At 40.7% G+C, this 14,987-nt stretch overlaps 1 protein-coding gene across 1 annotated transcript; it reads left to right on the plus strand.

Annotated features, from left to right (window-relative positions):
* Positions 1-459: 459 nt before the first annotated feature.
* Positions 460-14,533, plus strand: LOC103063445 (microfibril-associated glycoprotein 4-like). The gene is made up of 6 exons (XM_007438546.4): positions 460-742; positions 6,045-6,135; positions 10,155-10,318; positions 11,526-11,622; positions 12,098-12,280; positions 12,953-14,533. The coding sequence occupies exons 1-6, from the start codon at positions 737-739 to the stop codon at positions 13,198-13,200; spliced, it is 789 nt and encodes a 262-aa protein (XP_007438608.1). The 5' UTR covers positions 460-736; the 3' UTR covers positions 13,201-14,533.
* Positions 14,534-14,987: the final 454 nt, after the last annotated feature.

Below are 14,987 nucleotides of genomic sequence, written 5' to 3' on the forward strand. Positions count from 1 at the left end.
AACATGTGTTGGAATTGTGCTTCTGTAAGGTTAGGGATCACCAGTGAGGGCAACACATGTTATGCTGGTATAGTTTTCTACCAGCTCCCTTTAACTTGTCGGTGAGCAAGAACCCTAGGTCTTGTGGCTCTTGCCGTTACTAGGTCACACTCTTCTTCCACAGTATATAAGAATCCTAACTTCAAGACCACCAGTTTTTATTTTACTGGAAACTCCCTTGGGGACTTCCCAGAATACATCCCAAATGTTCTGGCTCTGAAGAATATTTTCTCCCATCCAAAGTTAGAATTTAACACCCTTTCCAATATGCTCACACAAACACAGGGAGAGAGAGAGATTGTGTGTGTGTGTGTGTGTGGGGGGGGACCTTCTTGCACGTGTGTGAGAAGGGCGTATAACAGCATTACATTCATGCCAACAGCCCTGGAAAGCATCTAGCTCTTGGCTTGTTCTGTGTTTCCCCTCTTCTCTCCAACTTTTCATTTCCTGTCTTGATTTTCTATAACACATTCCTCCCCCCTCATTCTGTGACTTCTCTCTGGGCTATAAATCCAGGATTTACACATCGTGTCTGTTCCTTGGTTTTTGGGGGACGTTAGTGGGCAGACAGCAGTGTGAGTGGGAGGTGTACAACTAAAGTTCTGCAAAGGAGAGTGGAAGAAGCAGCTTCAAAATAAAAAAGGAAAGCCCTATATACAAAGCAACAAGACTGACAGCTCAGGAAGTACAAAAGAACATGAAGGTAAGTCAGTGAAGAATCCGAAGTTGTGGGGCAACAGATATTTGTGGAAGGGAGGTGAATTAGGCTGTGAATTAAGGTTTGATTCTTTCAGTTGGAATTTGATATTTTCTCCTCACTCCCAATCAAATTGACTTTTGTAATGGTCTATTTCAGTGTCAGGTGTGATGAATGGGATTTGCAGGCAAAAGAAATGGTGAAAGCCAGCTTCAGTAGCTTTTAGGTATGATGCTGAGTGTGCAAGCTGAGACCAAGCATGCTGGAATGGTTAAAGTGTTGGACTAAGACTAGGATTTGGGAGACTCATGTTTACCTTCAGACATGGAATCCCACTGGGTAACTTTTGGCCAGTCCCTTTCTCTGGGCCCTGCCTATCTCACCAGATTGTTGCTGTGAGGATTAAATGAAGGAAGATCCCTGTGTGGGTTGCCTTGAATTCCTGGAGAAAAGGCAGGATATAAAATTAACACATAAATAAATATATCCTCCTAATACACATCTATGATATCTGTGACACATACTTGCCTAGAAGATTCTTGAGGGATTCTGTTTGGCCATTGTAGGGAAACAAGATGCTAAATGAAACAGACCTTTCTTCTGATATGGCTGGGCTTGACTTATGTCCTTAAACAAAAAGCAGATACATACCTATTTTGTTCTACAAATAGGATGCAAAGAACCACACAAAACTTTAAAAACAAACAAACAACAACAATAACAGCAGACTATAGTACATAAATATTGTATTTAAAAATACTAAGCAACTAGAACATGGAAAGATCCTCACACGTGCATTCCCCAAAATGGAGAGATGAGCATTCCAGCTGTGCCATCTCCATTGAGATTACTGTGGTTCCTGCTAGTCCAAAAATCAGTAAATGAAAAAGAAGGTTCCTGGCAGCAAAATCATTGTCCAACCCTGAACCCACATTTTTCACTTGAGATAATGAACTATGATTTTACCTTTTGCCATGGTAATATTTTATGTGTGAAAATGGCCAAAAGGAAGGGTTCAACACAAATAAGCCTTGGGCAAGCTAAGCACACATAGCAGCTTTCTATTTTTATGTTATTTTTCTTGGTAGAGAATGCCATATGTGTCAGGACAATGTGTCTCGGCCAGCAAGAGTTGAGGGAATCATGCAGCTTATACATTTATTGCTGGTTGCGTAGTCAGCCAGATGTTTAGACTGCATTTGCCATTTTTATCCACCTATCAAGTCCTTCCCAAGGACCTGGGATAGGCAGATGTTGTTGTTTGATGGTGTTAAAGGTATCATCACAGGATGTAAGCTGTTCCAAGTAAAGCTGCCTTTGCAATTGACTGATGGTGATTTTGTCAATGCCGATGGTGTTCAAGAGGTGCTCCAGATGTTTTGGGATTGCATCTAAGGGACCTATTACTGTTGGTACTATCTTTGCTTTCTTTTGCCATAGCTGTTCTATTTCTATTTGCAGGTCTTTATAATTTGTGATTTTCTCCAGTTCTTTCTCTTCTATTCTGCTGTCTCCAGGTATTGCAATGTCCACTATCCAGACTTTTTTGTCTTTCTTGTCAACAATTGTTAAGTCTGGGGTGTTGTGTGGCTGGTGATTGTCTGTTTGAATTCTAAAGTCCCAGAGCACTTTAGCTTCTTTGTTTTCTATTACTTTGTCAGCTTGTGGTCCCACCAGTTCTTGCTGGCAGGCACATGGTATTTCTTGCAGATATTCCAATGCACCATTGTTGCTATTTTGTCATGCCATTGTCTGTAGTCAACCTGTGCGATCTTCTTGCAGCAGCTGACTGGGTGGTCCACTGTTTCTTTAGCTTCTTTACAGGGCAGCATTTGCTGTCTGTTGCTGTCTTCTCAATTCTGGCTTTCTATGCATTTGTTCTTAAGGCTTGGTCTTATGCAGCCAGAATTAGCCCCTCTGTCTCTTCTTCAACTTTTCTGCTGTTAGCCATTGCCAAGTCTTGTTACCTGCTTTGCCTGCTAGTTTTGTGTGTGTGTGTGTGTGTGTGTGTGTGTGTGTACTGGCCATGTAATACTTTGCCTTGCCATGTCTCTTTTCTATTCTTCGTTTAGTTTTTTCGTAGGCCAGTTTGGTCTCTTCATATTCAGTAAGCCTTAATGGGGTAGTAGCTTCAGTGCATCTTCTTCACTGTCCTTCAGATATTCTTCCAATGCCCTTTTTCTTTTTCAACTGTCTTGTGTAATTGCAACATTCCATGCCCACCTATGCTTCTTGGTAAGTAGAGTCTGTCAACATTACTGCATAGATGAAGGACATGATTCATGGTCATTATTTTTCTGGTCTTCCTATCCAGGGCTTCTAGTGCTGCTTGAGTCCGGTCCACTATTCCAGCTGTATATCTAATGACTGGAATTGCCCAGGTGTTAATTGCCTTGATAGTATTTCCTCCACTGAGTTTGGACTTTAAGATCTTCTTCACGCTCATGATGTATTGACTACTAACCTTCTTCTTGATTTCAGTGTGCTTGATGTCAGCTTGGAGGATGCCCAGGTATTTATAGCGATTTTCTTCTTCCAGACTCTTGATGTTATTTCCATAGGACAACTTGATTCCTTCAGTTTTCACTATTTTTCCCCTGTTGATGGTAAGGGTGGCACATTTGTCCAGTCCAAACCTCCATTGCAATATCTTGGCTGTATATTCAGACAGTGTTGAACAGCAATTCTACTGTATTTCAGATTGTGTTTTTCCATACAGTTTCAGATCGTCCATGTAAAGGAGGTGGGATAGTCTGAGAGATGTTTTTGATGTTTGATAGCCATGGCTTCACTTGTTCAGCATTGTTGACAGAGGAATCAATGCAATGACAAACGTAGTGGTGGTAGGGAGTCTCCTTGAAAGATTTCTCTTGTAATGTAACATCTATCACCATTGACCAACAACTCTGTCTTCCATTGTGCCATTGAACTTTGCACAAAGCTTCTGATGTTTCTACTGAGTCCTGTCATTTCTAGGCACTTGATTACCCAATCATGTGGTAGGGAGTCAAATGCTTTCTTGTAATCAATCCAAGCTACACCTAGGTTGTCTTCCTTTATTTTGCAGTTTTCCAAAATCAACTTGTTAATTAGGGGCTGAAATTTTGTTCCTCCGCTCTTTGGGCAGTTTCCTTTCTACTCAGATGGAAAAAGCTCATTTTCAGCCAGATGCTATGGGACTGCATCAGTTAGGATACCAGTTAGCAATGTGAAAAATGTTGGTAAGCAGGTAATTGGCTTGTAGTTGCCTGGTGTTGCCCATTTTGTTGGATCTTTCATTATCAGGTAGGTTTTGCCAGATGTTTCAACCAAAAACCATGCAGTTCATCTTCACCTGGTACTGACCGATTCGTGATATTCCTTGTCCCTTTTTCCACCATTTCTGCTGTTATTACAAGTTTTTTTTTTTTTCATTTCAGCTTCTTTTTTATTCTTATCTACCTTGTTTATCCAAGCTGCATTCTTGTTGTATTTCTTTGGGTTGTCCATAGCTGCACGCAGAACTGCACTGTTTCTTCCTTGTCAGATGTTGACTAGTTCATTGCAATATCAGTGGATTGGTAGAAACGTTTCTGATTTGACTGAAATTGGAGATTCTGCCTGTAGTGTGCAATTTTATTTTCATATCTGCTGATCTTCTTGGATATGGCTGCTATTTGCTGCCTTATAATTACCAGTGCTTCCTTGATCTTCCTTGTTTCTAGGTGATATTTCTTGATCACATAAACTTTGGTCTTTTTGTTCTTCAGCTACTTTTCTTTCATCTGTTGTAGCTTGCTTGCATCTGATCTTAACATGTTGATCTCATTTTCCAACCTGATCTTCCATTTTGGTGGTGCACTGTTTGGCTTTTTTTCTTGTTTGTTGATTTTGCATCCAAGGAATTCAGTTATAACTGCAGTTGTGCTGTACATTAATTGGTTTGTTTCTTGCCATGAGCTGGTGCTTATATTTGATATTATAGTTTTGGTATCATTTATTGCTTGTGCTAGCTGTTTCTTTGTAACAAGCTTCAATGTGGGCAACCTTATTCTGTTGTTTTTGTGCTGTTCTAGATGCTCAGTTATTCTTTGTTTTAATTCCTCTTGCGTTTTAGTTAGAGGGCTTTGTTCTTTCTGAGGAGAAGGCAGAGAAGAAGGTGCCTGGTTTGGGAAAGAAAATGATTCCTTAGTCATGTTGGCTTCCTTTACTGGGGACTCCCCCTGGTTTCCCTCTATAGTCTGAATTATTTCTGGCAAGGCTTCAATTTCTTTGCCCTGGGTAGACCTTTGCAGTTCATCCAATTCTACTTCTGTGAATACTTTATTTTGTATTATAAATTGACATTGATCTGCTAGCTTCTGTTCTATTATTTCTGATTCTAGATGTTGTTCTTTCCAGAAGTGGTGCATTTTTTTTTTTCAGATATCCTCTTCTTGTTGGACTTGATTTGTAGTTGCAGGCCATTATTTCTTTGTTTTCAGTCTTTGTATATTTGCAATGGGTAAACAACTTTCTTCCAGTGGTCCTGCAGCTGCTGGCCCTGGTTGCTCAGTCAACAGTCCTGAGTCCTGTAGTCCGCTTGTCATCAGATATCCAGAAACTAGAACACCTAGTGTAGTCATTGTTGACCTGGGTGACAACTGATCTGGTATAGGTTTCTGTAAATTAGGTCTCATCATATTGTTTATAGGAAAGGCACCCTTCATCTGGCTCCTCTGATGAAACCTGTCCAGTATGGTTGAACCTCTGACATAGTTTTCTCATCCTCCTCAGAACATGCAAGCCCCACAACCACATTAAGGTAGTCCCTCACTGAGGGTGCTAGCCGAGGATGGTTGCCCAACCCTGAATCCACATTTTTCATTTGAGACACCAAAGTATGATTTTACCTTTTGCCATGGTAATATTTTATGTGTGAAAATGGTGAAAAGGAAGAGTTCAGCACAAATTAATCCCTGGGCAAGTTAAGCACACATGGCAGCTTTCTATTTCTATTTTATTTTTCTTGGTAGAGAATTTGAAATGTATCAGTTCAATGTGTCTCAGCCAGCAAGAGTTGCTGGGAATCAGGCAGTGTATACGTTTATTATTATTGTTGGTCACACAGTCAGCCAGTTGTTTAGACTGGATTTGGCATTTTTATCCACCTATCAAGTCCTTCCCAAGGACCTGGGATAGGCAGATGTTGTTGTTTGATGGAGTTAAAGGTACCATCAATGATGGTGATGATGATGATGATGATGATGATGATGATGATGATGATGATGATGATGATGATGATACCTCTTTCCTCAGTATGTTCCTCAGTCATGGTGTTTCTTTCTAGCTTTTTCAGACCTCTTCATCCCTGCCCATCTCTCTGTTCCTCCTCTTCCTAATTCAGCTGCCAACATTGCAAGGACAGGCCATCAACTCAGGTAAATGCCCTTGAGGCTGATTTATGTCACATACTCAGAATCCTCTATATGCTCCTTCCATACTATGCCATCTGAAAGAAGCCAGTGGTTGAACACCTACTTTACATGAAGGAATTTCAGCCATCTTCAGGTTTGACAGGAATATTCTTATCTAAGACCATGAAGATTTGCATTTAATGTAGGCAATACAGAGCTTGATGGACCAATGATATGACTCAGGGGCATAAGTAGAATTCTCTGGGCCCTGAGGCAAGCCTCTCAGATGCCCCTCCTCCATGCCAACTTTTTTTTTTTTTGGTCCCTTCAAATTAATCTTGACTCCTAGTGACTGTCTTGACAAGTCCCTGCAGTTTTCTTGGCAAGATTTCAGAAGTGGTTTGCCATGGCCTACTTCCTAGGACTGAGATAGAGTGACTGGCCCAAGGTTACCCAGTTGGCTTCATGCCTAAGGCAGGACTAGAACTCACAGTGTCCCAGTGTCTAGCCTGATGCCTTAACCACTACACCAGACTGGGTCTCCATTCCAACTTTATTCATCAGTTAAAGACCTCAAGGCTTCATGTGTTCCAGAGCCTGGGGTTTGCACACCCAAGCTGCTCTCTCTTTCCTGTCATTTAGTCACTGCCCTAACCAGCCCACATTAAGTTTGTGTATTGTCTGCCATGGAACCCCCACCCATCATACATCCCCTGGCAAATGCTTCAGTACCTTTATGATTGTATATCAGCCCTATAGCAGACCACAACCAAGTTTGTTTTCTAAAGTTTATTGGTTCAAACAGGGGCTCTTACAGCTAGGGCCAGTTACCCCTGCCTCAGGTGTATTTGTGTCATTGGCACGATTCAGTATAAAGCATCTTCCTCTACTATTAAATATATCACTTGTGCTAAAAAGTAGAGAAGCCCTCAACTCAAGCTTAACTCCTGGTGACTATAACTGGCCAAGTTTTCTTGGCAGCATTATGAAAGTTTGACATTGCATTGTGGTTTCTTTGATTTCCCAGTCTAACTAACAGCCATGGCATTCCGTAATAGTCCCGATCCAAATATTAATCAGGGCTGACCCTAGATAGCTTCTGAGATCAGCCAAGTCCAGTTGTTAAAACATTTCTAGGCAGACAAACTTTCCTTGCCCAGAGCTGCTCTTTGCATACATGTTTTTATCTGGGCTAGGGCCAGGCTTCAGAGCAGACTGAGCCATGATTTTAACAATAAATAAAGAACATCAAAAGGTAGTCCGCTTTCAAGACAGCACAAAAGATACAAACAAGCATTTAAATTATCTTTTCAGCTTCTGAACAGCTGTTTGCCATCAAATTGAGACAGAAAACCACAAGCCAGAAAGTCTCAGCTCGAGAGGCCATACGTGGCTTGAGAATTGCCCGGCTTACCTTTTGCTTCTTTGATTGTTGGATCATATTTCACCATAGTTAAATATTTTGGAATATCCAAAATATCCAACAATAATTTTTCTTGGAAGGGCTGTCCCTTTATTTTTACAATGCAATACAGAGAACCTTGAAATACACAAGAAGTACCAGGTCTATTGTCCATCTAGTCCAGAAATGGCTACTTTGAGAGCAGTGTTCCAGGTTTCCAAGGACAGATTTTTGTGATCATACGCTGCCTTTTTACTGGAGATACCTAGAGCTGAAACAGTCAGGGCCTTTCTTTCACACAATGTAGATATTGTTTAGCTGAGCTATGATTCTCCTATCCCATAGCTTCTGCAATGATCCCTTGTACAGTTACAATATGTATATCCCATCTTTATATCTAAAAAATTCCTAACCAATACTTCAGAAGAGTGCTAATTCAGCAATTGAACAATTATTTAAAAAAACCCACACAAACCCACCTGGGGTTAGGAGAAATTAATAGGAAAAAACAAAGCTAGCGTTATGGGGAGCATTTAAGCCACATGTTTGCCTTTATCTGAAAGTCTTTTGAAATATCCTGTTTCTGATTGCTGACTGGGCACTAATGATGAATCAGAGAGGTCTCCTTGAAGAGGGCGCTGTACCATCTAGGTACCATGATGGAAAAGGCCCTCTTGCTGTTTACTGCCTTCATACTTCAGATGGTGAAGGGACCTTAAACAGTGATCTCGTTGCTCAGGTGCATTGATTTGCAAGAACTGAAAAAGCCCAGCCCTGGTATAATAGACTGCACCAGCCTTGAGCTATGGAGCCTTGTGATCACATCCTTGCTTAGCACTGAAGATGGATTGAAAATTTCTGTCCATTATCATCTGCACTCACGACATCAGTAATCTGTTGGGATGATAAAACAGAATATCTCATCTTACTGGAGGAAGAATAGAATTTGAATGAAGTAGGCAACATGTAGCCTTTGTGGCATGCACACTGAACAGTCCCCCCTTGGTAACAAAATATTTTAGGGTTACTATTGGCCAGCCTGCTCTTTCAGGATATTGCCTTCCACTGTTTTCTTCCTTCCCAATAACAATTCTGTTAGTAATATAGAGGATGATATTTCTACATATTCATGAGGCTCAAGCGATGTCAGATGATCCTACTATAATGGGCAGAAGATCTGCTGGATTTTCCCCCACATATATTGTTTAATCTGCACTGGAAGGCAGAACACATATCTTCCCATGTATGGAAGAATTTCTGGAAAAATTTTAGTTGATGGAAGCTACTACAGTGTAAAAGTCAACACTTGTTATGCCTGCACAGAATCAAAACATGGCCTTTGACGTAACTAATAACTAAAACAGCTCCTTAATAGGTGTTTTTGGCTAGAAGGTGCTTGCTTATATGAATATTGAGGGCTTGTTATGGTTGGTGACTATTAGTTACTACATACATGCACATATGTACAATCCCCATAACCTATGAATACCTGTTTCAATGGGAAGCCAAGATAAATGCTTATATGGCTGAAATCTATCCAGAAAGGAAAACCATTATTCCTTATGCCTGGAGAAAGGTGTGGGTGAAGAAGAAAGGGGGTGGCATTCAAACTCACCCAATCAGTGTCTTAGATGACCTTATCAGGTGATTCCTACAGTGACTGATTAACATAGGAACATTGATCTAGGCATTGGAGTGTGGATTTAGGTAGGTTTTGACCTGGTACCTGAGTATAATCTTTGTCTGGAATGGTCTAGAATAGAAAATGGGAGTCTAGATACATAACATTCAGAAACTTCATAGGTTCAAGCTATCTAAAAATAATCATTAACCTCTTCTGAATGAATCTCAAGCAGATAACATAGACTACAAATTGGGGAGAAATTCATTTAGATCATTTCTGAATGACAAACAATCTAATTTTGCATTTTCAGGGTAACAAACCTGTACTGTACTTTAAAAGTTACCATTCCCAAAATTTTACAATTGCCCCCAAATCTCCAAAATGAAAATAAATGTGTGTAATGGAAAAGACTGTATTGAAGTGCATATATTTATGAAAATAATATGCTTCCCCCCCACAAAAAAACAACAACAACCATTCAATAAGGAAAATTGTTTATAAAATCTATGTACCTTTGGGGAAATGTTAAAAATATGTCTAAATCTGGACATGTAATGAAATACATATAAATGCTAATGTGAAGTGAAACCATGGTGTTTCTGAGAATGGCTTTAAAAGCTGAGGCCGCAGTCAAATAAATAAAATTCAAGTCATACATTTTGTTCATTGAAACTTTGTTTTTTTTTTCCTTCAAACTTCACATTAGCATTTATATGTATTTCATTACATGTCCAGATTTAGACATATTTTTAACATTTCCCCAAAGGTACATAGATTTTATAAACAATTTTCCTTATTGAATGGTTGTTGTTGTTGTTTTGTCCAAATAGAAGGTGACCTTGAAAAAAATAATTGTGATATTTGTAAAATAACACGAACAACAATAGATTCACTATTACTGTCTTGGACTACTAACTCTGTTTTAAAAGGGAATGGTCAGTTGGAAGCCAAAATAATGTTCTAGGCATGATGGGTTATTTAACTTTAAAATAATATATTTTTCCTCCACTGGGACAGCTCAGCAACCACAACCATGTGGAGAAGATTCCTTTCCACTTGACTGTGAAGATATATACGATCAAGGCTCAGAGACAGATGGCGTGTACCTCATCTTTCCAGCAGGTCCCAATGTCCCCGTTCCTGTGTACTGTGACATGACCACTGATGATGGAAAATGGACGGTAATGAAGTCCTTGGAATGGGATCCAAGAAAACAAAGGGCACTAGAAATCCTAAGGGCACTAGAAATCCTAGGACTGGGCTAGATTAGTAGCAGGTGTTCAGTGCTAGTCGTGTGGAAGTTCTCATAACCTTGTTTTCTTTGATCCTGGCCTGCTTTCCAGTTGTACTTCCAGGCATAATTTGTGGTGCTGGTGTTGTTCAATATAAAGCTTTCAGAAACCTTGTAGCTTCCATATCCTAACTTTTTTCCCCCCTTGGGAGTTCAAGGGAGCAAATATGGAAAGGTGTCTCCCCTCATTTTATCCCCACAGAGCCCTATGAGGTAAATTGGTCTGGAAGAGAGGGATTGGCCAAAATAACTCATTGAGCTCTAATATCAAGTCCCCACATGAACCTGGATCTTCCCAGTCCAGGTCCTAAGTCACTCTTTCTCATGGGGCCAAGGTATCTGTGTCTCATGTGAATCTTTTCACCCTTTAATTTGAATGTCAGAAGCACTTAGGATCAACCTAAATGCTTTTTCAGCCTTTTCTGTGGTGTCTCCCTGTTTATGGAACAATGCCACAAAATCACATAAGAACCCCATACTTCTACAGATATTTTTCTATCAGAGATAGTTTTGTTACTCTCTCATGCTTCCAATTTAGGATTTCTAAAATCCAGGCTGCAAAAAATTTGGATAGAATATAGAAAACACAAAGCCTTTGCTACCCTGCAGCAGACATCTGGATTTTTATAGCTATGTTATGATAATTCTGTCCCTAGCTGATCTAATGAGATCTTGTTTCTCATTCCTGATTTAGCTGTCATTCTAGTTAATGTTTGTTGCTATCTGATAATTCAGTACTATTCCTTGTTTTGTTAGCCAATGTAGAAGTGAGATAGTGTACAGCATGGAATAGTGGGATATAAAGGCCAGAAGTAGAAGAAGCAAATATATATTTGAAATAGGAAGGTACAAATAGGAAGGTGCTGAACTGTGTGTGTGTGTTAAAACCAAGGCTGCTAGAGTAAGGCTTAACGTAGTGTATGAATCCTGCCATTTTGGATTGTTCAATGAACCATGTTTCAGCAATATAGTTTAGCATAATGTGCAACCTCCTTCATTACTTCCTTTCCATGGTGTTGACCTCAGGGTAACTTTTGACAAATTGATGTTAATTTAACAATTATCTTTCCCCACAACTCTTATACTCTGCTCTCCAGGTTTTCCAGAAACGCTTCAATGGGTCAATCAGTTTCTTTCGGGGATGGAATGACTACAAGTTTGGCTTTGGCAGAGCAGACAGTGAATATTGGCTGGGTAAATATGAATGGGTACAAGGAAATTCCTCCTTTTGCTTTCTCCTTCTTCTCCTTCTCCTCCTTCTCCTCTTTTCTGAGGATCCTGTAAATTCTCTGCCAAAGGCCCTTGATTTTTCCCATCCTTTCCCTCACTGGCTTCTTCCCAGTCCCATACTTCTATGCATCTCTTGATCCAGACATCTCCCTTTGCCAGAAACTTTTGGAAAGTAAAATGTTTGGGTTTCTCCCCTAAGCAGCTGAAAACTGGGCCAGAAAACTACAGCATGAAGTGCAATTGCTGTGTTTATTGTGAGTCTAGGCCAGCAAGCCCAGCCAAGAACTTTCTGGCTTTTCTGTCTGGCCAGCAGTTTTTTGTCAAGAGAATGGGGGTCATCCCCAAAGGGTAGAAAAATTAATGGAGGTGTTTTGGACTTTTTCCCAAGGTGTCAGAGCCATGTGCCCACTAGCTGTTTTCTATTTCCCACCTGATCCAGGACTGCAAAATATCCACCTCCTGACCCTGAAGCAGAAATATGAACTACGTGTGGAGCTGGAAGACTTTGAGAATAATACAGCCTTTGCCAAATATGCTGACTTCTCACTTTCTCCAAATGCAATCAGTGCAGAAGAGGATGGCTACACGCTCCATGTATCTGGCTTTACTGATGGAGGGGCAGGTAAGGGGCCCCAGGTTACCAGTCCCATTTGAGTACCAAATGGAGTAAGACTGGGTCTCAAAAGTAGGCAGGAAATCCTACAAAATGACAGTCATGATGCATTTGCATCTGACTTTTTTTTTTTTTTTTTTTAAGATGGAAGGTATTGCCTTGTCTCAGACTTGGTAATGAGGGATTTGGATAGAATTAATGTGGAACTGAGTGGTATTCTGAATATTAGGATGGTGCTTGTCCCCAGCCTAATATATAGATCAACTATCCCCAACTTCGTGTCCTTCTGTTGTATTGGGTCTATAATTTCCAAAGCCCTACTTGGCCATGGGGGTCCAAATACTAATATGTGTCTTCAAGAGGTATCTACAGCCAGCTCTTTCTCTCTCCCTAAGACAGGTGTTTTACTCTGCACCTTTGTATATGGGATCAGAGTTTCTTTTGGGAAAATCAGAAGCCATTTAAAAGATTTTTACAGCATGTTCCCTCCAATCTTGAAACATAAATTATGAGGTGTGCCCATTCACAGGAAAACATCCCAGGGCCTGCAGTCCCTGGCCAGAATACTTAGGGTCCAATGAACTTACTCTCAAATAGACACCCCAAGGACACTATTCTTTATTCTTAAAGGCTTTTTGAAGTCTCCATTTTTACCATTATTTCTCTTGATGATCCCACCAGGTGATTCATTGTCCTATCACAGTGGCCAGAAGTTCTCCACATTTGACCGTGACCAAGACCTTTATGTACAGAACTGTGCAGCCCTCTCATCAGGTGCCTGGTGGTTCAAGAGCTGCCATTTTTCCAACCTCAATGGCTTCTACCTTGGTGGACCCCATCTGTCCTATGCCAATGGCATTAACTGGTTCCAATGGAAAGGCTTCTACTATTCTCTCAAGAGAAGTGAGATGAAAATACGTCGTGTTTGAGACCCAAGGCAGCTGGTGGCTCTTCCTGTTCTTCTACTTCAGCAGCCACTGGAATCTTGATGTAGAATGAATTTCCAATTATTAATGTATTTCATTATTTTGGTTCTGTTTTCCTACCATTAGCATGCAGCCTCCACCAAATTATCCCTCAGAGAACACAGCTCTCAATAAAGAAACCCATTTCTCAGGCCCTGCATTATTGGGATCCAACACTACTGGACAGTCACTGATGCCCCATGCTGCCAGGGATCTCACTAATTACCACTGTTATGGTAGCCACCAATCTCCCTGCTCTTCCAGGAAACCCAGGCTTGTTTCACCAGCAGCAATATTACTGTTCATGGATCCATAAGCCCAGCTCACCTCCTTTTATTGGGTCCCTGCCATTTTAATGTCCCAAAATGAAATGCCCAAGACCAAGCATTGCATTAGAAACATACCAGAAATAGACCCCATCTCTAGATGACTGCTCCTCTGCAGCAGCTCAGTAGGAAAAAATGGAGGAGACTGGTAGTGGTTACAGTAGTGTCCCAGGCTAATCTGCCTGCCTGAATTGATGATATTGAGATAGAGTGTATTGAGAGAAGTGAGAGAATGGGTCATCTAAGCCAGATTCCTGCCCATCCCCCCCTCCCAGATCTAGATAAATCCTCCAACAAAGGATTTGTAATGCTCAAAACTACAGGGAACAGAGGATTTAGGACAGAACTCAGGAAACTCTTAAGAATGTTCAGAGAAGACATATCCAGTTAGAAGTTTCTGGCAAAGCTTGATAGGTTTCCACTTAGACTACAGATGAAACAATCATGGGAACAGGTATTGTAAGATCCAGGAAAAAAGCTCCTAATCAAAGAAGAGTGACGGCAATTTTCCTCTTTATATCTCTTTGGTTTTTTAATTTTAAGAAAGCCCATTCTCCAATGATGGACAATTGAGAGACCAGTAGAAGTGTTAACAGTAGAAAGACTTTTAAGGCCACCCTTACTGGGCCAAATCCCACACCCATACATCTACCCAATCATCAAATTGCTTCTACAGCATCTGTCTGGACAGTGACATGGTCCAAGTTCTAAAGTAAAAGTCTGAAGATGGAAATCCTCCTTCTAGCCTGCTCTCGTGTCTTGCCAATAGATTTGTTTTGACTACAGCCTGTTCAACATCTGGATTCTGTTCTCAGAAATTAAGTCCGTAGGACACCTGAGGCTACAGTACTGAAATGGGCAGAGCTCCCAGAAAACCTGATGTTCTTTTGCATGTTCCAAGGAAATCAGTTTGGATCTTGCAAAAGCATGTTGTGAGAGAGATTAATAAATTGGTGGTTAGACCTACAGCAGTGAAGGTTTGAGTCTCTAGTCTGTAGTCCATGAAGGCGAGTCGGGGGGGGCGGGGGCGGGGTAGAAAATCCAAGCCAAAAGGCTAAATAAAATAAATAAATAAATTTCCAGCAAGATTACGCAAGAGGTAAGGTACGCAAGGCGTTACTAACTATACAAATTAAGGCCCTTGGATGTAATGCAGGAAACACAGATGCATTTGGAATCTTAGAAGGTAATGTCTTCCTTGCTTTGTTTCTGGGCACAATGAAACAGATTTGATGAGAATGTGAAGGAAGGAAGAATTCCCTGAGGATGAGATGAGAGGCTTTGTTCCCATGAGTCGCTGCAAATTTCCCAGCAGACCATGCTGCTATCCAAACAGAATTGGGAATTGCAGTTTACCTCGCATTCTGCAACTGAAAGACTGAATCTGCAGGGAATTGTCAAAAGTCAGTTGTGTCTTTTGCACGT

The sequence above is a fragment of the Python bivittatus genome, unplaced genomic scaffold (genome assembly GCF_059951505.1).
Source record: "Python bivittatus isolate LINGU-HERP-01145 unplaced genomic scaffold, Pbiv_v1 ctg000440_np1212, whole genome shotgun sequence".
NCBI classification, from domain to species: Eukaryota; Metazoa; Chordata; class Lepidosauria; order Squamata; family Pythonidae; genus Python; species Python bivittatus.